This window comes from Ascaphus truei, chromosome 1, assembly GCF_040206685.1.
Source record: "Ascaphus truei isolate aAscTru1 chromosome 1, aAscTru1.hap1, whole genome shotgun sequence".
In the NCBI taxonomy this organism is placed as follows: domain Eukaryota; kingdom Metazoa; phylum Chordata; class Amphibia; order Anura; family Ascaphidae; genus Ascaphus; species Ascaphus truei.
The window spans coordinates 331,017,194-331,043,631 of NC_134483.1; the positions used below are offsets into that span (position 1 = coordinate 331,017,194).

The following is a 26,438-nucleotide window of genomic DNA, read 5'->3' on the forward strand; positions in this document are numbered from 1 at the left end:
TACTGTATCACTTCACAAATGGACTTTTATGGTATCATTCTCCTCTACACTATCATTTCTCTCTATTTGTAGAGATCACCTCAGAAACCAAAAAAATCATGTGAATGTACAGACTGAGAACTATGCAAACATCATTAAATAAGGGTAATGATACAGAATATTAAAACTATAAACTAAATATATTTTTTCTACTGAACTTCCTCATTGAAAAAGAAACAGCATTCTTTGTAACTATAGAAAGAAAAATCCACACATTTCACACACAATTTAAAATAAGGAAACAATAGGTGACAATTATTGCAAAGGCAATGCACCTTCTCAAAGTAAAAAAAATATCACACACACATGAGGCTGTAATCAAAACCTACCTTTGAAATCTGTCAGCAAAGTTAACCAGAGGTAAAGAAACGAGGTTTCAGTTCCCACTAAATTGGATGGAAGCATTATTTTTCAAATGGACCAGCAAAGCACAGGTGCATGAAAGATTCTGAAATATGTTCTCGCCTTCCAAAACAAGCACAGGAAATTGAGTAATTAAAAATAATAATAATTTTAAAAATATATATATATATAGCAAAGGGAAGCTGGTGATCTTGAAATGTCTCTTCTTTTTTTCGAAAATGAGCACAGGTAAAAGATGAGTGGGAAATAATTTTTCTTCTTTCCAAAAAAATAAACACAGAAAGAAAAGGATGGTTTTGAAACGTGTGTTCTTCTGTCAAAGTGACTGCTAGTATGTTTTCTTCAGGAACGCAGATTCACAGAAAAAAAAAGTACCCAGACATGTGATAGAGAGGAGAGACCTGAGGAATGAGGATGAGCAACAGTGAGTGTTTAGGAGGCAATGAGTGAGGAGTAAGGTGTTTAGAGCCCATCCAGAAGGAGCAGAGCTGGGATCTCAGCAGACCTCTGAGGTAACTATGCACACTTCTTTGTTTAAAAGGAGCCTTTTATACTACAGTAACCTAAATTAAATTCAAACACCATTACTTGTAAAACAATATTTCAGAAGTAGAAGTATCACATGACAACATCCTATGTTATATATATATATATATATATATATATATATATGTATAAATATATATATATATATATATATATGTATATATTTATATAATGTGTGCCTTGCTGCATGTTGCCGTAATGATAGTAATATGTATTACTTTGCAGTGATGGTGTAATCAGCACTATACCTAGTAGTATTGAGCTCAGAAAGCTTACATACAGTACACAACTTTAACGCTAATTTTGCACGCATGAACTCGGCTGACAATAACATATTCACAACTAATTGAAATCTCACTCCTGTGGGAAGGTTGGATTTCATTATTTGTCAAAAGGTAAAAATTATAATGGCCTGTTAGTACATGTATCCTTTGTTTCCCTTGTGCTTTTATTAACTCTTGCCCATGTTTCTACGTTAAGTTTGTACTTTTGTTCCTGTCGAGTTTATCGTTATTGCGTGTGTTAAGGAAAATAGGCAATTTGCCTTTTTTTGGTTAACGGCACTAGCAGCGTATGATGCTAATGGTAACAATGTGTGCCCTGTTTACTTTGCATTCATATTTATAGCTGTGCCTGGGGAAGTGTGTCAACATTCAGATTAGCAATGCCTACTGGTAACACTTCTATAAGTGAAAAGGTCAGAGAGATATGGGGGAAAGCATTAGAAACGCTCAAATGACAGCAAAATGCCAAGTACCTTGCAAGGTTGTTGTCACTAATGCTCTCTTGTTTTGAGGGGTGGTCAAGATCACGGTTTTCATGACAATACAAGTAAGTTATCATAGTGATAATTAGCGAATAAAAGCTTCTTGATTAAAGCAGCTGTCCCCTCTTCATGATTTTCTTTTAACCGTCCCCTTTTTTTTAGGATCTGGAATCAGGGGGTACCCAGAGCTGAAATGTGTTCATTTAATCTCTGAGGGCGCCTTTTTTCCAGTGATACTTACCACTGAAGTTAGCTTGTTGCAGCTCCCATCAGGGGAAACAAAATGGCGGTTTAAATCTCCCTCGTCACGCAGGCAAATAGAAAGTGGCAATGTCATCCGGCGCGGCTTCTTATTGGCCCGCGTGACGCGGGGAATGAAAAACACAGGAAGTACCAGTGCTTCCTTTTCGAGAATAGGGAGGGGGGAATTTTTTGCTGACATTTGAATTCGCTACAAATATGATGTTTCTTCACAGCAGCAGATACGCACGGCTTGGTTTTAAAAAGTGACATTCGCCCACCCTGGTTCAAGTGTATGCCATTCCACCGGCCGCCATATTTGATTGCAAATGTTTTGACATTCAATTCAGCTGTACGTTCCAGGCCCTGAAATAGAGAGGGACACTTATATTTTAGGTTCCCTTTTTGGGGGCAAATTGAATGTATAAACATTTGAAATTGAATGTCTACACATTCGCAGGGGGTGTTATGACATTCGCAGAAAGGAGGGGGGAAAGTGGCAACGAATGCCATTTGAGACTCATTCACCCACATTTTTTACCATCAAAGGTGCCCTCGAATGTCGCCCTGTGTCAAACGTAGACTGATGGTGATGGGGATGGAGCTTTAGCAGCCCTGGCTTAATAACGTAAACCCCTCTGTATTTCCCTATATGTATATATTGGGGCGGGGGCCTGAGTCCACCTCCCCTGTAGCTGAGAATATTAAGCCTGCAAAGGACTAGGCTGGAGTCAGACAACACATAATCGTACTTTATAAGTAGGGAACATAGGAATCACGCAGTGACATTCAATGTCAGGAGACCACAGACAACACTTAAAGCAATTTACATACAGTATAACAACAAACCTCTCTGTTCAAATATCACACAGAGTCACTTGTCACTTGTCACTTATGCTAACTAAAAGGGCTGCTGTAGGTGCCGGCACAGCTTTGGAGCTCATTACTTTACAATGGGTGCTGTGCCCAGGGCACTTAGAATGGATTGGGATGTGTTTCTAGGAGTGATCTCCCAACTGCATTCTGGCTTTATTACTCGCAGCTTTAAAACCCTCTCTTTTTTCCATCCTCAGGACAGGTCCTCTCTCTCTCACGCGGGTCTCCCTCTCGGCTTACTCCTCCCTGCCTGTGTATCTCCACAGTCCTGTTGCAATGACATCTCAGATCCTCAGGGTCTAATAGGCTTATTCCTTTCTTCTGCTCTCAGCCATTGGCTGGAGCCATCAATACACTAAACACTGTGGTATGCAGAGCAGGTTCACTCCTTGCTATCCACTGGGGGGTGGGGGTGGGGTTGGGTTGAGGGGAGACATTAATGTATACTAAGGGATGTTACAATAAGTAGCCCCAATGAAATGCACTCAATTTCTATCAACAGGGGGTTATCATGGACAAATAAAATCTAGAATAAAACCCCCTAAATAAAGAAAATATGATGTAATTAAAATAAGTATACAAAGACTTAACTGCTATGACGAAAGCAAAGCAAATGACTACTGAATAAGTCAGCCATATGAATTAACCCTTTTCCATCACATACACTGCAAGTATCTACAGCAGGGAAATGGTTACACACTGGAAGCACAAAGAGATGATTTCAGCAATACAAAATCTCATCTCTACTGACCATGCAACAGGAAAAAAAACTTCAAAGAGATGATAGCCATTTTATACATTGAAGATAAGGAACACTTCAATAATATTTTCTCCCCAAAATCCAGGAGGATTTTGATTTAGTTTGTTGTTTTGGCAAATCATTGATTGAAAATGATCCCAATGGGGACTGCTTGGGCACTAAAATGCACAAGAATAAAGTGTTGCTAGCCACCTCTTAATAACTATGGACAGGTTCCAAACAGATAATGGCCTATGCTAAACAGTCTCTCTGAAAATGTCAGGTGGAATCCTGGGAATTTCACAGGATTGGATTTGGCTTGGATTTAGATAGGCCTCAGGTGTGTCTGAACTGCTACATCAAAGGGGGACTTGAGATCTAACAGTTTTGCTACCCGATGGAGCGAGGCACAGGAATATTGCCACTTTCAATTTTCACAGGTTGTCCAGTGTGTGCTTTTGTGCATAGGAGTATGAGACTTCCTGGTTGCCAAATGGATTTAGACCTGCAGGACATGTTCAATGTTGCGAAGAGGCATATTGAATTACCCCTATAATGAGATATATATTGCATTCATGTTTTATAAGTCCCATTACAAAGACACAAACATTGACATTAGATTACAATTATACAAAAGTAAACTGAGATAGTGCTGTTTGTTGAACTTCTTTATTCATTCATTTCCTAATAACAGAAGCCTCGCTTGTTCCTGTTCTGTGTTCCATTCTGTCATCCTGCATGTACAATCAAGAACCTCTAAAAGCTATAAGGGGGATTGTCATCATCTTAAATTAGGTGATATAAGTTATGTTTTTCACTCATATTCAGGCTGCCACGCTGAAACTCACTTCCTTGCCCTTTTTACCAGGATCAAACATGGTGTGCCATGGCGTATTTACTATATATATATATTTACCTTTTCAATACAATATTCATTGTGTTGCAGGCCGGATGATATAATGGAACCCTGTGTAGTAACAGGTAACTTCTATTCAATTATTTACTGCTTAGAAATTGGTTTGTGGTAGAACAATCAATGCTCCTATAACCTTGGAACAGAAAGCAGACTCCAGTTGTGTGATCTTCCGTGGTAAGTGAGAGATTTCCTAGGGCAGCAATGATTTCTTATGTAGATATGTACAAAACCTAGAATGATCCTCTGGGTACCAAGACACTAAATATATATACAAATTGATTTTTTTGGATACTCCACTGAATCTAAAAGAAGTTTCCCTTTGCACAATAAACATTTCACATCGATTTGATATTATAGATTTTATTTTTACTAGCCACACAGGGAAAGTTGTAGTCTGTTTGCTCTCCTCCCTCTATGTTATATCTCCTAATAAAGAAATGATTACCCGGCTGCTAATTAATTGCGAGGAGCAAGTACAGCAATGGGTATTAGTTTGATGCTAGGCTGGGTAATAATACTTGACAGTTTACTCCCATTTCTTACCTCACTGGTTTGTAGAAGCACATACTGGGTCCTTGGTTGCAAATTAAATTCTGTCAATCTTTTGCTAGGAGGCATTTCCTCCATTCTGTGAAAACACATTCATTCCTCCGGGTCTTTCAGGGGTCAAGCTATTTGCAAATGAATATTTGAAATTGAGGAACCGTCCAGTGAACTCGAACCGAAACCTTTTCTGTGGAGAAGGCTGACGGATTTTCTTATCTTCAAATACCTGCTCTTCAAGAGAAACATAGGAGACTGTATACTGAGCGCAGAGTCTAAAATTCTGTCAAATGTATGTAGCTTCGGCACTGTGCACCATTACATGGCTTTTTAATAAGGTGCCCTGGATCCACTATTACTGAAGTGGAGCAATAGGCACAGTTACTTGGCACACATACAGTATGATCAATGCTTGTCCCATTTTTACTGCTCTTTGCATCATTTAATGAATTAAATATATTTTTTGTAACTTAAACAGTCAGGTGTGAGAGTGAATTAATCTTACCTATTTAGAAACTTGTATAATACCAGAAGAGAAGGCATTTGTTATGTCAAATGTACTCACTAGAGTAGGGACTGAACATATTGATTGGCATTATGGCGTTACAATATTATATATACAGTAGATGTGCATATAGTGTATAGATAAATTGGTTAATTATGAGTTTTATATTTGATGCATATCGCAGATCACTATACAGGAGATTATCAATGAGTTTATAAAATTACTTTACCTCCTTCGAGACATAGGGGCCTATTCACTAAATTTAGATCAAATCAGTGCATTGCCGATCGACTTTGCATTGTTTTATCGCGCTATAAAACATGTGTGAAAACGGTATTCGCTAAGAAAAAACACCATTTTTTTAAAAGTTCAGTAAAAAAAAATGCAAGGTGGTCTCCATGCACAGCTCTTGCAGGCGATCTTGCAGTGTAAATATTAATTTTAATGCTTGTGTACGGGAGCATTGAATTCATCCTTGGGGACCCCCTGCTTCCTGAGTTACAGGCCCCAGTATGGGGTGACGGTATCCCCGCAATGTTTAAATCTCCCATGTCACGTGACCGGGAGATTTAAACATTGTGGGGATACTGGCACCCCATACCGGGGCCTATAAACTAGTGAAGCAGGGGGTCCCCAAGGCTGAAATTAATGCGGTTCAGCTCAGGAGACCCCCTGCTCCTGTGCACTATTAGTAAAATTCACATTATTGCAGCTTCATTACCTTAGCGGCTAGCTGCTAAGGCAATGAAGGGGTTAAAGCACAATAGCTGGTTATTGGGGGCAGATGGGGTGAGAGAAGGGGGTACTTGGCCCAGGGTGGGTGGTTAGGCCTACCGGGAAGGTTGCGGGACGAGTTAACCTCTTCATTACCTTAGCGGTTGTAACCGCTAACATAATGAAGGGGTTACCTTCTACTGCCACCCTCCCGCAAGGCCTAAACACCCACCCTTGGGCAACTACAAGCTTCACCCACCCCCTGGAGCAACAACTTTGCAGTGCCTGCTATTTAACCCTTTCATTACCTTAGCAGTTTGCCACTAAGGTAATGAAACTGGCTGCAATTTTATTTTTATTGCACAGGATTGATACCGGAGACCCCCGGGGATCCGGCCTCTGGGTATCAATCCTATGCAGTAAAACTAAAAGAAAATGCTTTTATGCATCTTGCAATATCTTTAGCACCAGCCTTTAGCTGGCTACAAAAAAATGCAATTTTTAAAGTACGATATGCTTATCACTGCTTAGTAAATAGCAGTTTCTGACAAAAAAAGTGATTTGGGGCATTTTTTTGGCTTGTCGTACGGTAATTGTTTGCTAGAGTGTTAAAGCTTGATAAAAAGCCAATAGAGCGCGATACTGCCCTGTTATCGAAGCTTAGTGAATAGCAAAACAGGCAATATCGCACTTTAAGGGCATTTAAGGTTCATTAAGCCACTTATCAAAGTTTAGTGAATGGGCCTCGTAGCCTCTTCATTTTCTTTACTACGTCTGGATTAGATCAGAGATTCCTACCCAACGCCCCCCAATAAAAACTAAAAGGCATCCCACACTGCAATAGTATTTCCTCAGCTAGTATTTGGAGCGGTGTGTTTGGCAGCTGTAAAAATCTAATTTTTTCACCTTGGATAAAGGCATTGCTCTTCTGATCAAAGTAAAATAGAGAAGTATATTCTTTGGCTTCCTTGTTTAAGGGGGTAAGGAACTGAAAAGTATGATTGTATTGAATATTGCTTTTTCAGCATTTTAGGGGAGGGGATTTACCAAAACTCATATCTTTATCCCTAGAGTTAAAATGAGTACTTGGGCTAATAGGACCGTTAGCCAATTGTATACAGGGGATTGGGCAGTTAGGTGTGTTGGGGTGTTGGCGGTAGGGAGGTGGTTGCTGGAGGGTGGTGCCCTATGAAGTGTGGGTGGGCAATGAACTGAGCTTTCCATGATACATACAACTGTGTTTAAAACACTTTTCTGCACTTGTCACTGTGAATTTATCCCTGCTTTAAGAACCAATACAATTTTATATTGTACCAGACTTTCTGGTTTCTCCGTTAAAGGCCCTGTAACGCAACTTGACTGTGGGGTTTCATTTCATCCCTGACTCAAGGGAAGGACATCCACACTAGTAGTAGTGTCTGGAATAAAATGAATAAGCTATTAGCAAGGTGCCATGGGGTTGCTTACAAATAACATAATCCTATGGAAATGCTGGAATATATCAAACATCTTCATAAACATTTCTAATCTGTCCCCTCCCCCTTGGTGTACCCTTAGACTTTATTACCGTCCCTGCTCAGGCCTGAGATCCCGATCGGACAATGAGTCACACAAACGTATCTTATTCATTGAGCCTTTCTGCGTTACCACAGCTCACAGAGGAGCAGCATGACAAGACCTATCTGGCCCTCCAGTAACTGCTGGAATACTAGTTGCATTAAGGTGCATTGCAATTGGGGTATGCCATCCAAAACGGGGAAGGAGCGTTGCCAGTGTTGCTTTTAAACAGTCTCAGACATGTAAACTTGTATGTCTGTCCCCAACGGCAAGCTGAGCCACCTACAACACATTTTCAAGGGAAATCCCAAACAATACATCTTATGACCTTATCAAACCAGGTTTCTGTTCCCAGCACGGCTCCACAGGTAGGTCCCGGGAGGAGGGGGGGGGGAGATGGAGGGGCTTGGAGGGGGAGAAGGTAGAAAGAGGACGGGGAAAGAGTGAGATAAGAGGGGGACAGAGTGAAAGGGGGGGGGGAGAGTGAGTGAGAGAGGAAGAGAGAGAGAGGAAAGAGAGAGAGAAAAGGGACAAGTGAGAGAAAGAGGGGGGAGGATGGGGAGAGACAGAGGGGGGGAGAGAGAGAGGTGATCGGAACGGATCTTTGGTTTAAGGGGCTCTAATTGCGAAACGCCACCTAGAAAACGAACAAAAGGGCACTGAAGGGGTTAAAATATTTGATTAAAAAAATGTTGTTATACAAAAGGAAAATACATTGAAAATAAAAAAAGTACTAATAGTAAAAAAAAAATTTGGGCATAAAATGGGTGACAAAACAGATGACGGTATTGGCCCGAATATAGAACGGCCTCGCACATAATACGACCCTAAAGTTTTGAAGGTGTTCTACATAAAAATAAAAGGTGTTAGGCTGCGCATATAATAAGAGTATAGTTTTCCGAAGGACATTTTTAGGAATAAAACATAGCACTATATTCAGGCCAATACGGTATATTCATGGACTATTTAATTAGTTTTGGGTGCCATTTTTCTAACCTTTTACGTTTTCCATGGTACCAAATAAGAAATAGTGACACCTAGTGGCTTAAAAGAATATATACTTGATAAGTGTGAACACACGCAGAAATGTATATACTGTACATACTGTAAATACATTTACAAACACGTGTCACCTGTGCTTTTAATCACAATAGTAACTGCATATCACAGTATAAATGTAAACATACAAAGTCTTTATATAAGTTTCATCAACAATCGTGGCTGAAAAAATGTAAAAATATATCAATATCATATATAACACTAAATATTATGTAGCCAGGTCTTCCCCCGTGTCCCCTTACCTCCCGGTTGTTAGCGGGAGTATGCGGCTGCAGCGGGAGCCGCTCCGGTGCGGCATGCGGGTCAGTAGGCGCTGTGAGGGCTGCATGTAGGCAGGGAGAGGGAGCTCCGTTGCTCCGAAGCTCCGCGGCGGACGCCCAGACAGGGCGTCGCCATTAGACTACGCTTATAGTGCGCGATAGTCAGGCTACGGTCACTGGAAAAATCAAATATAGTAGAGACAACTTCCAGCGATCGCGACCAAACCGTCGCTCCGTCGTGCCGTCGCGCTTACTATAAGCACACGCGACGGCGGCAATGCATTCATTTTGCCGCGACGGCACATCACTGTCGATGGCACTATTAGCGCAGCCTTAGACAGAGTGTTCTGTGTCCGGCCATCTCAGAGAGGGTGCGCATGCACAGTGACCCCAGGGGGAGCAGTGGCCATCTTCTATCAGTTCCGCAGGGGAACTACACTCCCCAGAGTGCTCTAGGGCTAGACACCACGTGACGCACAGTAACCAATAGGGTTCCACGGATCCCCTTAGGGGGAGATTGCTACATTTGGTGTGCTTAGAGTGCGAGACAGCAGTTGGAGCCAGGACAGAGAAGGGGAAGGTAGGGTCTGGGTGTCAGTGGCACCCAGATTAGGCCAGTTTACACCTTAGGTCCAATATAGGCCCCACTCACAAGTAGCTTGTGGTTGCTATAGGAAAGCCCATAGTAGTTGTCGCTGAATAAGTGTTGCTCTTATCCCTTAACCCTTTGGTTTGCGGCATCCTGTGCCGCAAATCTTCTGGCATACTACTAATTTAGAGACCACATGACCGCGATCTGCCCTGACGCCAAGAACAGGAGACCTTCCTCCTCTGCTTAGATTGTGATCTCAGCTCACTGAGGGATGAGGTCACCATCTCCCCTAGCAACGAGCAAAACATCAATGCTGTCGGGGCAACGTCATAAGACCCCCAAGGTACCACTTATTATGCTATTGCCCCAAGCTCAAAGGGTTAATTTGTGATAAGATTGTAAACACAGTTGCAAACAACATATACATTTGTGTTTTTACCGTTTAATGTGCATTCGTTCAGGGTTTTTTTATAGCCCTGATATAACTTTCATTTACAATTTGTTCTTCCACAGATCTGAATTCTAAAAATGTCAATGGTAATTTATTGTAGGATAGTCAGGATTAGTAGGGGTTAAATAGGGCAGGGCTTGGGATACAGAGATATGATACAGGCATAGGAAAGAAGGAGGCAGCTGAAACATTAAAGTACGCTTGGATGATTTTGATACTGATGGAACACAGCACACAATCCTCTCTCTGCCTTTTTAAGCACTAACTCACTGTGTCACAATACACTGCTTTATTACAGCACATCACTACTACTGGAAAAGAATAACAAGAGAAGACTTCATGAACTGGAATGATGCGGTGTGCTCATCTTATCACTATATTATTTCATGTGCTTCTTATCAACTCGGGTAAGTGTTATTTCTATTCTTCTTTCAGTATATTACAGTTTTTCAACTGAGCATTGCTTGTGTTGCAAAATTGTGACCCTCATACTAAACTTTAACATTTCAATGCAATGATTGCATGCAGTTAAAAAGCAGTAGAAATACATCTAACATTTTGCAAGCATAAGCACATAGCAAAAAAGAAAAGTAAAATCATCATGGATTCATATTTATCACAACATATATAATAGAGGAACACTAGTATTATAGGGATAAACAAGTAGTTTTAAAAGCAGAGTTTGTAAATAAAAATAAGTAAATAATAACAATAAAAAAATATATATATAATATACTGTATGTATGTATAGTAAAGCAATCCTAGTTTGTTTCTACAGAAGTTTGAATATATATGACATTTGGGAGAATGTACCATTTAAAAGCTGTTACTAGATGAATGAAATGACAATTAAATGGCATGTCTCCAACTACTGTATATATTCAACTCATTCTCTGCTAAAAGAGCCATTAATGCATTGCAAAACAATCAGAAGCAGGATGTCACTGGACCCTCCAGTGCTGCAGGGATCATACATATAGAGCATTCACACATCATGTGTACAGTCTTCAATAGAAAAAAACATCAGTATAATTGGTATATGTGAATCCCTTAAACAGCCAGATGGGCTGTTATTGCGACTAGGAAGATGGCTACGTAACACATACAGAAACATAGTTGCATGATAGAAAGCAGACTGTAAATGAAATTAAATTAGACACGCAAGATAACTTGGAACTACGGTTCTCCACGTTGTACCTCTACTGGTGACATGAAACAATTTATTTGCACTTGTATCTATTGTAGTAAGGCTGTGTTTTTTTTTTTTTAACCATTTTTTGGTTAAGGGACCCTATAATTATATTGTGAAATTCTGCTGAACCTGAACCCCAACCCTCTCTAATAGCGTGTCTGAGATCAGATGCATTGTAAGGAACCCCAACCCTCTCTAATAGCGCGTCTGAGATCAGATGCATTGTAAGGAACCCCAACCCTCTCTAATAGCGCGTCTGAGATCAGATGCATTGTAAGGAACCCCAACCCTCTCTAATAGCGCGTCTGAGATCAGATGCATTGTAAGGAACCCCAACCCTTTCTAATAGCGCGTCTGAGATCAGATGCATTGTAAGGAACCCCAACCCTCTCTAATAGTGCGTCTGAGATCAGATTTTTTGTAAGGAACCCCAACCCTCTCTAATAGCGAATCTGAGATCAGATGCATTGTACATTCTTCTGTATTTGATACCATTTTCAGATGACCTGAAAATCGCAGGGAGCCCTTTAGGGATGCCCGGGGAATCCAAGGGCTGGTTCCTAGGAACCCCTGTTCAAAAGCACTGTTAATAAGGAATGGAGTAGTCCAGACATGTTTACATAAATACTACAGAATATCTAATACTATATCTTAGTTGGCAGTGTGTGCACCCCTATATACAGAATATTTAGAGTATAAGCTTACAGTGACAGGCTAATAAGGTAATTTGACCACAGACCCACAGAGCTGACACTGGAATTTAAACCACATGCACTTATTATACTTCAAAAGCTGTGACATTACCACTAGACCAATGCTTCTCTCTGAATGCTTACTATAGACTATTAAAGCCAATGATGCTTGCTTTTTGGTCAGAAAAGGTTAATCCCATATTAGATTGCTGAAAAACATAAATGTATTTAGTTATAATTGTGAAGTCCTTTTGCTACCCCTTTAATGATTGAAGTCCCTGTCAAGAGATATTAGTTTCTTAACGATTGCGTCTTCTGGATTTTTTTGTAAATGGCCATTGGCAGGCACATGCATTCTGGTGACAGGTGTTGTATGTAAGACCAAATGACACTGGAAAATGCTGCAAAGTTTGAAATACTTAATAACAATATACTATACACTCTCAGGGTGCAGGAAGCAATTGTGTCTAACCACACTGCAAAGGGGAGTTAAATTATATATTTATGGAATATATTAATTGGTTTGCCCCATTTATCATGTATACAAAAAAGAAAGCGCAAAACCCTCATAGTGTAGTATTTAAAGAATGACAAATGTATAAAAGGTAATGTATGCACGTACAGAAAGAATAATTAAAATTGGCATGTAGGTATATTAACCAGTATGGACAAGGTGCTCCCACGACTGCTGCATGGATTCCGCAAAGGCTGGGTACTCGGCTGCTCCGATTTCGCACTGTGATTTGGCCTCCATCCAATGACTCAGGTAAGTAGTAACTCACCCCGGATCACTTCACCTCCTCCTCTGTATATCCATGGGAGGAAGGAGGACAGGAAAACGGGCTCTTTAGTATGACTCACACCGTCAGACGCCACACCGACCGTCTCCTCGCCCGGTCCTCAGTAGCTGAATGTCCCTGAAGAAGTGAACCTGCGTCACGAAACGCGTTGGATTTGTTTTGTGAGGTGTCCTAATATTGTATTAGGTTCACTTAGCTCATTTAAGCTATTTTCTGGACTTTCTTGGACGTATAATCTACCATGAGGTGCCCCTAATAGCCGGAGGTCTGCTGATTTGATTCCTGCATACCGCTGGAGTGTGTGACGCGTTGTGCGTCACTCAATTGTTGAAGCCAATCAGTGTGAGCGAACTCCCCCACCCCTGCCTGCGATGGAAGAACACTCGGAGGAACAGTGTTCAGCTACTGAGGATCGGACGAGGAGACGGTCGGTGTGGCGTCTGACGGTGTGAGTCATACTAAAGAGCCTGTGTTCCTGTCCTCCTTCCTCCCATGGATATACGGAGGAGGAGGTGAAGTGATCCGGGGTGAGCTACTACTTACCTGAGTCATTGGATGGAGGCCAAATCACAGTGCGAAATCGGAGCAGCCGAGTACCCAGCCTTTGCGGAATCCATGCAGCAGTCGTGGGAGCACCTGGTCCATACTGGTTAATATACCTACATGCCAATTTTAATTATTCTTTCTGTACGTGCTTACATTACCTTTTATACATTTTTTATTCTTTAAATACTACACTATGAGAGTTTTGCGCTTTCTTTTTTGTATCCTTGTCTAGCTGGTGTTATCCTGACCCCAGTTTTTCTCCAGACAGCAGCAGGCCCTACATTTCTAAGGGAAGTTTTCTCTTGATACTACATTTTGTAGTTTGTGGTGTTTATATTTCATTACTTATACACAAGGGTTAATACACACTACATTTGATTTGTCAATCATATTTTTTCACTGTGTGGTTTATTCACTATTTTATTTCGTTACTTACAAATCACTTATATACACATATTGATGCGCTTGGACTTTTTTTGTTCCCATCCATATATCATGTGCATGTAATAATTATCTCTCTGTTTCCTCATGCTGTTCCATGTAACCAATCCACATATAACTCCCTGGAAAAAAATGGGCAAAAGCAACCAAAATGTATGGATATTTTCTTGTTCCATTCAATCTAAGATATTTATATTCAAAATAATATTGTATTGTCTTTTTTTGAACACAGTTCATTTTGCATTTTTAAGGACAAAAATAAAGAAAGAGGTACAAAACAAAGATACTGTAAGGGGGGAGGTACATACTGTGAGGCGCGGCAAACAACAAACACAATAATATGCAGTTAGGACGCATTACACGGGAGGGGGATACATTACGTGTACAGATTAACTATCTGCCCAATACCCCTACTGGTTTGACTCACAGAGTCTTATGTTACAAAAAGGAGGACCTCTGTCCCACCAGTCCCCGGGTGCCCCTATCCAAGGCTCTCAAACATTCATAAACTTTGAACAACGTTCCGAAAGATAACTAGTCAGTCTCTCCATTGGTATCAATGGGGGGTGCGATCTGTTTCCAGTTAGCTACTATGTAGCATCTGGTGGCCAAAATACATTATATTGTCTTTTACCTATAAACTATATTTAGATTTGGTGCAAAGACTCCTGTCTTCTCTCATGCAAGCTCAAATGTTATATCTTTATAGAGATTCATAATAGTTTAGGGCCAAATAATATCTCCCAGGTATGCTAATGTACTATTTATGTGTCACCTAAGGATTCAATATAGGGATAAACATATACAAGCATATAAAAATATATTTTTTATTATTTCTTTTTTTCAATCAAAACTCATAATTGCAGTTACATCACTAAACCTTAATGTGGCTGTTACAATAATAAATGGTTACTAGATATGGGCGAAATTCCTTTTTTCAGATACAATTCTAGGGCAGCAAGTGGATATTCATTTCTCATAGCCATTGTCCTGCAGAAGAAACCTTTGTAGTGTTAAAAGCTTGTGCACACGGAAACTCATGTCTATAAAACAAACTTGCATGTTGTCCAACAAAATGTATCTCAACCTGAGAAATATCTATTTCTCATTCAAACTAAAAACTGCTCTTCACACACCAATAAATTGTACACTCTGGCCTTTACTCCCATTGATATCAAGGAGAGTAGAGGCGTGCTAAAGCTTAGCACCCTTTTGTGGGTCTGTGTTGGGTAGTTTCGCTTTTAATCCATTTCCAATATTTCTAGCGTAGCATCTAGTTATGTAGTGCAGCCCAACTGGTACGATGTACTGATGTACTATACTGAGGAATAAGTTGTCAAGCATAGCATAATACAACAAACATTGAGCTTCCTGATAAAATGAGGTAGGTATGGGGGAATTAGATATACAATGTGTAGCTTGCTTCAGGAGCATAAATACAATAAGGCAGCTCTCCAAGGTACTTATTTTCAAAGCCATGTCTATAAAGTGTAGGGGATAACCTTATATGGTGAAGCAGCAGAGGCTTCATGAATAATATGCTATGTACCGTCATTTCTTCTTAGGAACCATATAGTAGATATTTTTAAATATGAGGCTATATATCTTTAGAAATGCATGGTATACAAGAATTTACAGAATAATTAAAAGATAGAAAGAGCATTGATCCAGGGAGATATCTACTTGCCATTATTGGAGTCAGGAAGGAATTTGTTTCCTTATGAGGCATAACTGTCAAATATTTAACTAGTTTTATGTTTGCCTTTTTCTGGATCAATATAAATATACCAATAAATATAAGACAAGTGTCTCACCCAATTAGAATTCAAGAAAGGTATAACTGCCAGGCAATGTTTTGTGCATACAGATATGCCCGATAATTCATTCTTTATTCCTAAAATCTGGTATCACTGTGGTTTCCTGATTAGGGGGTTTAGAAACACTAGCTGTGCTTAAGAGCACATTATCTGCATTTGATTGTATATATATTTATTGACTTTTTATCTAATTTATTGTCTTTTTTTAAACAACAGTAAAAATGACACAGATGCAACAATGCAAATTAATAATAATAAATATTGTCCTAATTTTCTGCATGTTCAACACTGAAATCTCCAATTTCAAACTAGAATCTTTGAGGCAGATCCACAAAGCTCAGTTATTGACTTAACGAGACATTAATTTAAATTAAGAGATTAGAAAAAAACCAGAGTCTGGAGAAAAATGTGGAGCACAGCATGCAAAAACTGGGGCTAAGCACAATATTAATGAATTAAAAACAGCTTTATTATGGTAGTGACATGAGGATAAGTTAACGTAAGTTAACGTCTCGTTAAGTGCTAACAGGGATCTTCAGAACTCACTAACGCTGCTTTAAGATCTGTCTTACTGCAAAATCAGCCTGGCATTACCTTTAATGGCCATTAGTGCTAATTAGTGCTAATGACATGCACAAGAGGCGTGGAACACTTCAATTCATATCCAAAGCAGGCCACTACCGTTAACGCGGGACGTAACGCTGGGTTATTTTAGGTCATGGCTATAGCTGGCTTTGGGTGCGGGGTCGCAGCATTTTTTTGGGCCTTGTCCAGGGTTCTGAAGTGGGCCACTTTGGCTTCCTACGTATATTACCATAGCAATATAGTCAGCTATAGTGAATGCCCTGAACTAGGCCAAAAAATGTAGTCAAGACGTATGTATTAACGCCTTGGAAGCCATAGTTCCATGAAGGCATGCATAATGCATAATGCATAATGCATGCTGTCATGGCCACTATGGCTTCCAATGGGTTAATTTAAAAAAAAAACAAAAAAACAGAAAACTTTTTTTTAAGGTAGGTGCCAGGTATATATTGTATTGCAATATATACGGTAGAATATCGCTTTCAATATGGCTAACGCGAGGCAGCGTTACTGGCAGCTAGCACCAAAGAGGTGTCTTATTTCAATGTTAGCTGTCTTCTGCCGCTGCGTTAGCCACGTGCTAGCGAGGGCCCTAACGGACATTGTTTTGCATAAAATTATCTTTGGTAATCTCTATTAACCTCAGAGAACATAACGTTCTAGGTAACGTTGTGTTATTTGCCCACATTTAACTGAGCTTTTGGACCTTCCCATTTATTTTCTCCTTGGTGCTCCAGTAACTAGGAAGCGTTGGCCTCTGTGTGACTGCACTTTAGACACATTCTGTTTTCATTTGGTTGTAAACAACATGAATAAGTAACATGAAGTAATCTGTGGGTTTCCTCAGATAATCCCATGACATTTGTGTAACGCCTGTATGCCCGCAGACCTGGCTAGTCCCCAGTACTGAGGTAGGTAAGGGTATAACACGCACCCACAGCAGTGAGGGCGTGCCCGGAGTGTGGTAGTTGTGTTGCCGGACCTGGTGAATAAGGGTTAACGTTATACTTGCTGAGTCCGGGGCTCCAGAGATCAGAAGGTAGTTGTCCAAGAGCCAGAGTCCAGGGATAGGAGAGAGCAGCGTAGTGATGTCCGAAAGCCAAGGTTCAAGGGCAGGAGAAGGCAGCGTAGTCAAAGTCCAAAGCAGAGTTCAAGTTCAAACCAAGGGAATCCAAACAAGGGCAGGGACAGGGACCAGAGCTGAAATAGACAAGGGAGCCAAGCATAGACACTGCACACACAGGAGCTACAGGAAAGCTATGCAGAGCGAGGAAGTAGAGGACAGACTGGGGTTATAAAGGAGGGAGGACAAATAGCAGGAAGGGGTGGAGCAGGGGTTTGTCTGGGAGCTTGCAGGGATAGGTGTGTGAGACTAGGGGAGGAGACAGGGAGGTAATTAGGGTATTGGCTGTAAGCTCCGAGGGGCAGAACCAGTATCAGGGGAGGATTGATAAATAGAGCGGGTGCGCGCGCCCTCTGTAACGCGGTCATGTGCGCGCAATACGCGAGTGCCAGAGTGTGGGGGAAGCATCGCGGAGGAGGTGCTCAGCTGAAGGGCAGGAGAGGGGGAAGGAGCGGAGGAAGTAAGTGAGGGGACGGAGGTACACCGAGGGGCGCGAGTCCCCTGACGGGTAAACCAGGGACCGGGAACGCGCACGCACAGCGGGAGAATCGCACGAGTGCGCGGACCGTGAACGGGAGCGCGCCGAGTGCGCCACAAGGGAGCAAGGCAGGGGCCGCGAAGGCAAGGAAAGGGTTAGCCGTAGGGACCAAGGTGACGGGGACACGCTGGGAAGAGCGAGTCCCCCGATCCGTTACAGTTTGTTAAAGAATTTACTTTGTCACCCATTTGTTTTCACCCATTTGTTATAAATTAGAACTATTCCAGCATTGTCAAACTAGCCCCATGTCAATCTCAGGGGTGGAAGTGGCTTGAAAAATAGTTGCATTATGCCTCCTGAGTTAAACACATTTTGATCTGTTAAGAAACGGAGGACGATGAATGGACATTATAATAGCAAGACATATACAATATGCTATAAAGCAGAAAGGAAGACAATATTTATAACATAAATCCTGTTTTTCTTCATAAAACAAAGTGGGAAGTGTACGTAAAAACAATTATGGTACTCTGGGTCGATAATTAAAATATTAGTAATACAGCTAAACCCCGTTATAGCGCGATCCAATACAACGCGGATCTGCTTCTAACGCGCAGTGACCGTGGCTCCCAATAAATTACACAGTCACAGATGTACATTTATTATACCATAAAACAAATACTGTACCTGTATACTGCTGCTCAGGGAGGCGCGCTTTTGCCCGGTCACGTGGGTGGTGTGGCGCGCTCTGATGATGTCTTTGGCAGGCTATGCGACATCTAGTGGATGCCAGGGGTCGTACTCCAGGAAGTGGAGCCGGCTGGAGTGGAGCGTGCTGCTGTTGCTGCGTGACACCAAGACTTAACCACCTCCCTATAGTGCTGCTGCAAGAAGCTTGTCCAGCTACCCCCCTGTATACAGTTTCCCCTCAGTCTCAAAAGAAGGCTAGAACTTATTGTATGTTGCGTACAGGTTGTTGTTTTTATGGTTTACATGATGGAATTCTAAATTGCCTCTGCGCTTATTATTTTTGTTTTTTAGCATTTGCTAAGTTACATCCTATGGCACAAATAGAAGATTCCCTCATGAGGAACCTCTTCATCGGCTATCAGAAATGGGTCAGACCAATTCATACTCCCAACCACACAATTAAAGTGAATTTTGGATTAAAAATATCTCAGCTTGTGGATGTGGTAAGTAAATGTGATTATTTAAATGTGAGCATTTTATATTTGAAATGAGATTAGAGAAATACTATTAGGGTCTAGTCTGTCTTCTCTTCCAAAACAATAGTGCATCCATAGTGAATTCTGTCATCATTGTGTATGACGTGCAATGGGTATAACATGCACTATAACTCTGTCATCCATATTTGGGACACATACCACTGAATGTCTACGAAAAGAGGCACATCATTTTATGCCTGAACGTGTTATAAGTATTCCCATTAACTATCAATAACAGAGAGGTCACAGAATTCTCTGCAATTCTTATCCGTCTTCACCAAAACTGAAGATAGTAAAATAGTAAACTTCTAGCCTGTGAATAAATATTTGGCTAAGGACGTGTTTATGTGGCTTTTCTCTCTCTCCCTTGTTTTTAGTTTCTCATAAAAACACTAACCGTCTAAAGTTCTTATGTTACATGAAAGGTTTTCCCTTTTCAGTCTTAAAATTAAAATGACAGGGAAACTTGTTATCTAAAAAAAACATTTTCATGAAAAAAAATGAATAACGCCTTTTTAAGTATTTTTACTTTTATTACAAAATGTAAACCTTTCTCTTCCTTCAGTCTCTCTCTGTGGGTCACTGTGGGTACCAAGGGACACAAGTGGCCCTTTTGCTGTTAAACTTTACCTAGCAGTGTCACTGTGTATAAACATTGTACACAAGCTACAGTAATCTGAGCTTTTAGAACCTTATTTAAAAGAAAATCCTAGATTTATACTCTAAATAAAGAAATAGAGAGCAGCTTTAAAAAAACCCTCAATACTCAACAAGAAGTACAAGATTAGGTCAAAATAGTCTTTGTAGACTGACTCTGTACCCCTTAGTATCAACACACTTCAGCGTTTCTCCAACAAACGCCTCCTTATGGTAGAAGGTTTCAAACACCTGACAAGTATGGAGGTTCTGTTTGCCTCTGTTTAGATGAGCCAAAGTTATTCTACTGACAGCTTATGTCAAAGGTATCTGCTACGTACTATGTGCATTGACACACTTTAGGAATGTATTTGGTGCAACAACCGCCAATATCAATCCCAATGGAATTCCATGATTCATCAATTATGAAATCATTAGGTAACCATGGAAACCAGAAGTAGTTGCTGTGGCATGATGTAATTGCAGGAAGATAGTGGTCTTGGATGCATGAGTCTCCTGGGGGGACCCTGTATGCTTTGCTTGGGAGTGCTGCTGAAGTGTCCCTAGCCAGATGTTGATCAGCTGCAACTCACCACTCTCCTCTCTTTCTCTCTGACATTGAGTTGCGCTTTACATACAAACAATAAAGCTGTTTTCTAAACCTGACGATGGTTAATTACGAAACATTGTGTCTGTCCTTGTATACATTACTCTGCTTGTCCGGGGTGGGAAGGGAGCGAAGATAGCAGGGATACACCATAAAAAATAAAGAACATATAATAGTGCAGCAAATTTACACAATCTGGATAGAGCATATGAATCTTGGCTCTGTAGCAGTGCCTACTTACAGCAGGTCAGATAATAAATCGCATTGATCTACACAACTGGTAGAAAGGTGTCAGGATCTTCAATAACAGCCGTGGTTTACAGCATGGGATGTAGGCAAATCAGCTCAAACGTCAGGAGATGTAGTAGAATCAAAGGCATGCAAAACAAAGGCAGACCATGGTGCAGATCACACATACAATTTATATATAAAACAACAAAAAAACTTTAGGAATCGTACTCACAATAGGTACATATTCAATGTTCACGTAAGTTTTTACTTGAGGCAAAAGGAGTGCCGGCCCAGTGTGGAACAGCTCACAGGTGATCTTCTCCTTGGCTCACAGCAGACCGGGTGGAAGATGGCGTCTGACGTCACATCAATTATGAAATCATTAGGTAACCATGGAAACCAGAAGTAGTTGCTGTGGCATGATGTAATTGCAGGAAGATAGTGGTCTTGGATGCATGAGTCTCCTGGGGGGACCCTGTATGCTTTGCTTGGGAGTGCTGCTGAAGTGTCCCTAGCCAGATGTTGATCAGCTGCAACTCACCACTCTCCTCTCTTTCTCTCTGACATTGAGTTGCGCTTTACATACAAACAATAAAGCTGTTTTCTAAACCTGACGATGGTTAATTACGAAACATTGTGTCTGTCCTTGTATACATTACTCTGCATCATATAAATATTACTGTTGAGCATACCAATTAATATAATTATTTTCTGAGTGCTATGGGTTATTGTTGTTTGTATGTAATTGTTTGGGTCCATTGGTTACACTTTTTGCCTGTTTTAAGCACCAGTATAAATAGGTTTTGTCCGTATCAGAGTGCCCTCTACCCTCTTTTTTTATTGGGTTGCGTTTTCTCATGAAACAAGGGAAGTCGGAAGATGGGGAAGAAAGGAGGGTCCCGGTCCATAGCTGATTGTAGTTCGGCTTTGGACTTTTCAAAAGCTCTATAGAGCAAAGCAACCCTGAGGGCCCAATGCATCCAGGGTCAGGAGAGAAGCAGTGCAGAGGGTAGTCTTAGGCCTTGATTATACCAGATGCCGCCGAGCAGCAACGCGATCCAGTGACGTCCCCCTGCGCTGCCGCCGAGCCGCATCTTGATTATAGAGGGGAGAAGCGGAGACAGGGAGGCGCGGCGGAGGCGTGGCCGTGAGCGTTTCGCCCTCCTTGGCTGAACCGCTCACATGACGCAGCTGTCGCCAGCCAGAAACAATTTTTCAAATCGCTTCAGGAGTCAGCCGCCCGCAGCTCCTGGCGGAATGCTGATATGTTCACTTAATTGTTTTTTTGTGTCTTGTTTCCGCACGACGGTTTTTGGTATAATCACGCTAAACTTCTGAACTGTCAGTTCAGTGTATCCATGTGCCCAGTGTGCCATATTTGATTTTTATTTTGAAGAAATGTTGGTTCATATCATAACACAAAAAGTGCACCTGTACCAGACATGTCAATAGCTAATGACAAGAAGCGTTTTCGACCAAAAGATGCATTTGATTTATGGAAAAGTAGTGCTTTTAACTTGTGAGAATTAAACATTGAAAAAAAAATCAGACACAATCAGTGAGCATTGATAAGTCTGCCTGAACCTTCCATGTACATTTGTATTGCCATCATAAATTGACACACAAATGTTTGATATCTTCTAAATTAGGACATTTAAAAAAAAACTGAGTCTTGAGAATTGAGAAAAGTCTACATTAAAGACTTGTTTTTGAGAAAGTATCCAATTCTGGGATTTGTGGAAGACTTTGATAAGTAACCTCACTATTGACGATTGGAGGTTTTTTCGTGGTCATCGTCAATATTATGTCTCACTGATACAATTTAATTTGGCGATTTGTCGTCTTTTCATGTAGAAAACAGATTACATGAGGATTTAGACAAAGTGAATGGTATAAAAAAAAATATATATATATATATATATATATATATATATATATATATATATATATAAAAACAAAGTCATTATAAGGTCAGAGATGCTGTATACAAATATAATTACCCGAATTGTGACATTTCTAGTGTAACTCAAACAACTAACTCAGTTTTCCATTTACATTTTTTAACAGGATGAAAAAAAACAATTGATGACTACGAATGTATGGCTAAGACAGGTAATCAGTTCCCTCAGGCTAACAGCTGCTGCTGAGGTGGGGGCCTGAGTCCTCCTTCTCTATACGTTATTCCACTGTGGTCCTAGGTCAGACAAAAGGGAGGCAGACTACAGCAATGTTTATATTAAAATGGTATTTATATAGTAATTAGAGATCGATACTCGGGTATCCTATGATCCTCAACAGAAAGATCATTATACGCATTCACATTACATGTCGCCTCCGCGATGATGTCTTGCGCGAAGTAGGGCGGAGATTGGTTGTCAGCCTGCCTGGATGCTCCGGAGGGCTCGGGGGGCGGGCTCAACGGGTGAGTGACATCATCACGCATTGTGGGCGTGCCGACGTCATCAGCTGTGGCGTGAAAACAGTGAGTTACTAGGTGTATATAAAGGTAGTTATGTCTGTACAGCACATACTCCTTGATAAAGTGTATCTTTACACGAAACGCGTAGGAGGGTGTTAACCTCCACTTTTAGATGGATTGAATAAAGAAGAATTTTTAAACACATCTGTTTGGGACCCACTCTTGGCGGTGCGCTAGTTTCTTCCCTTTTTGTTTTCTGAGACCAGCATCTCTTCATCTGGCTGCACGCCTAACAGGACACCGGAAAGGGGTATTTGTGAGTACTATTCTTTATTCTCTTTGAATATTCATTGTGAGTCCAGGAACCATCCCAATGAGGGTTTGATTGGGGTTTTCAACCTTATACCTTGCCCTTCAGGGATTATTGGTCCATCTGGGGACTTTACTACAAGTATTATCTCATATACATACCCCCTTGTCCTATCCTGTCCATTTGCTTATTGCATACATTTTTATACTGAAGGGATTCAGCGTTGGAGCACCTTTTTTACTTAAATTTTTGGATTAGATTGTGCATAGTGATGGCAGCTCATGCCTATTAAGGATCCGATTATTTCATTATTTAGAGTGGGTCCCAATGCTCCACCAATGTGTGGACTTTTTTTCAATTTTTAATGAATTAAACACGTTATTTTTCTTTTGATCTGTGTATTATCCATCTATCAAATGGAAGAAACTGTCAGTTCACAAGAATCCAACTCTCCACCAGGCTATGCATTTAGTTGTAGCGATGATATTTTAAGGAAAAAAGCTTCACAAGTACTGTATTTGATAATATCATAGATGTGGACACTAATGATGTAGCAGATTTGAAAATCCACTTCCAGAAACTAGAAAAACTATTGATTTTTCGACCAGAGCATGGTGGGATGCCGTGGCTTTGGAAAATTACCTAAATGTCAAGAGGAGCCCGAGGGGCCTACGAATAAAGAAGGCACCAACCTTTGGTTTCCAGAGTAAAGAATTCGAGGAAAAGTGGATAGCAGGTCTGGACACTTGCTCTCTTAATCTTATGGAACTTAATGGGAAGGATGTTGATCCAGGGATTAATCCGATTGCCAATTCTTGGAGTCAGGAAGGAATTAATTTTTCCCCTTAATGGGGTTTTTTGTTTGCCTTCCTCTGGATCAATAAGTAAGTATAGATATAGGATAAAGTATCTGTTGTCTAAATTTAGCATAGGTTGAACTTGATGGACGTGCGTCTTTTTTCAACCTCATCTACTATGTAACTATGTAATATATGTAATGTGCAAGAGAAACTCAAAGAGAAGGATACACTGGATGGACAAATAACAGAACTGCAGGAGAAATTGTATAGATACAAAGAGATGGACGGTTTCAAAAATTATGATCGAATTTTATTAAAGATAATTGAAGATATTGAGAGGGATATAATGGCAAAGAAGCAGAGCAAATTTGACCGTGACAAGTCTGATTACGATAAGAAGCAGGTATACAGCTGGCAAAGAGTAACCCAGAATCCTGACCGGAAATATGGCACCCCCAGGAACAATTCAACGTTTAGGTCAACTCCTAGGAAATCCATCCTGAAGGGGAGAAGTGACCAGCAAAGTGGGGAATCGGAAATATCAGACGTAGAACCATCCTCCTCCCATGCAGTTTCCTTTGGGAACGAGGAGGGGAAAAAGGAGTGGAAGAAAAGTGAAAGCCCCTAAAGAGAAGAAAAAAGAATTCTTAAACGGCATTGACAATGTGATTAATCTCTCTGGGGAGGAACTATCAGTGGCAGAAATTTCATTACTGAACAAGGGTTTAAAATATGCACCTAATGCAGATCTCAATCTGTTTGAAACAGTAATAGATGTCCGCAAATATATGCGCAAATTTACTCTAAAAAAAAAAAATCAGCAAAAAAGTATAGAGGATATTCCATCATCTGCCGCTGATGGTTCTGATCCTAGTACAGATAGAGATTTAGTCTCCATTTCTAATTTCATAACATCTGGTCCATCTGTTCCTTATCCCCCCCCCCCCTGTGGCTCGTCTGTCTTCCTTCAGGGATTTTTGTACCCTGAGGGACATCGACGAGCTATGGGGGGAACAGGATGAACAGATGGACATTACAAACACTGAGTTTAGTGAGTGGAATTCCCATCTAAAGAAGAAATCTATTTTCAATCCTATGTATGCAAAGGGTCCCTATATTACTATGTTCGAAAATTTGGTTATCAGAGATCTTAGGTTACTATCACAAGGTTTCTCTTTTGGGCAAGGTGGTCGGGACAACCTTACTAAGGAGGAAAGGTTAGTGATGAGGTCTTTACAAAATAAACACACATTGGTAATAAAAAATGCAGACAAGGGGGGGTCGTGGTGGTGCAGAGTAGAACGAATTATCTCAAGGAGGCTTATCGCCAACTTGGGGATTCTTCCTCCTACTCTGTACTCCCGCGGGACCCCACCAGTCTCTTTATGCAATCCTTATCGGATCATTTGGAATTAGGTAGATTTACTAATGTTCTTTCCAAAAATGAATTTGACTTCATCTTCAGCCCAACCCTGGTAATTCCGATCTTTCACCATCGCCCAAAGATCCACAAGACATTGGTCGACCCTCCTGGTCGGCCAATAGTCTCCAGCATAGGATCTTTGGGAGATGTTTTATCACGCTACATAGATAAGTATTTACAACCTTTTGTCAGAACCTTACCCTCCTTTATCCTTGACTCTGGGGACTTACTGGGACAAATCCAAGAGATCAAGTGGGATCAATCATATGTATGGGTCACACTACATGTGACCTCTCTATACACGATAATTAGACACGAATTGGGTCTGGCGGCTGTCAGGTTTTTCTTAGAGGGTTCAGAAAATTCCCTCTTCAACACGATGTTTATTATGGAAGCAATCACGTTTTTATTAACGCACAATTATTTTTTATTTGAGCACAAGTTTTACCTACAATGTAAAGGCACGGCGATTGGGACGAGTTTCGCCCCCTCTTATACTAATTTGTTTATGGGGTGCTGGGAAGCACATTTTATTTATAGCAGCACTAACCCCTTCAGAAACAATATTATTTTTTACAAACGCTTTATTGACGATTTAATTTTGATTTGGAAGGGGGAAATAAGCACGTTAAAATCTTTCTTTGTATATATTAACACAAACACATATGATTTAAAATTCACTTATGATTTCAATATTCAACAAATTAAATTTCTGGACCTTCTACTATATATTGATGTTAACCAAAAAATTCAAACTAATACCTATAGAAAGGAGAACTCACGGAACTCCTTTCTTAGAGCAGACATTTGCCACCCACACCCTTTGATCTTTGGGATACCCAGGGGACAGTTCCTCAGATTGAGAAGGAATTGTTCCACTTTAGAGGGTTTCCTTTCTCAATCTGAGGAACTGAAGAAAAGATTTATAGAAAGGGGTTATGAACCC

The 26,438-nt window shown here is 40.6% G+C and overlaps 2 protein-coding genes across 6 annotated transcripts in view; one reads left to right on the plus strand and one right to left on the minus strand.

Annotated features, from left to right (window-relative positions):
• CHRNA6 (cholinergic receptor nicotinic alpha 6 subunit) overlaps nucleotides 1-930 on the minus strand; it is a 34,925-nt gene extending 33,995 nt beyond the window's left edge. For both annotated transcript variants that reach the window (XM_075607320.1, XM_075607309.1), the window contains exon 1: nucleotides 369-930. In XM_075607320.1, the coding sequence (XP_075463435.1) occupies nucleotides 369-444 (76 nt within the window). In that variant the 5' untranslated portion in view covers nucleotides 445-930. The remainder of the gene's footprint in view (nucleotides 1-368) is intronic.
• Nucleotides 756-26,438, plus strand: part of CHRNB3 (cholinergic receptor nicotinic beta 3 subunit) — a 37,800-nt gene continuing 12,117 nt past the window's right edge. The window contains exons 1-5 of one of the 4 annotated variants that reach the window (XM_075607343.1): nucleotides 756-914; nucleotides 7,805-8,046; nucleotides 10,465-10,573; nucleotides 18,882-19,033; nucleotides 22,608-22,652. In XM_075607343.1, the coding sequence (XP_075463458.1) occupies nucleotides 10,516-10,573; nucleotides 18,882-19,033; nucleotides 22,608-22,652 (255 nt within the window). In that variant the 5' untranslated portion in view covers nucleotides 756-914; nucleotides 7,805-8,046; nucleotides 10,465-10,515. Of the gene's footprint in view, nucleotides 915-7,804; nucleotides 8,047-10,039; nucleotides 10,059-10,339; nucleotides 10,574-18,881; nucleotides 19,034-22,607; nucleotides 22,653-26,438 lie in introns of those variants that run through there. The other 3 variants (XM_075607332.1, XM_075607351.1, XM_075607359.1) reach the window with 3 other exon arrangements.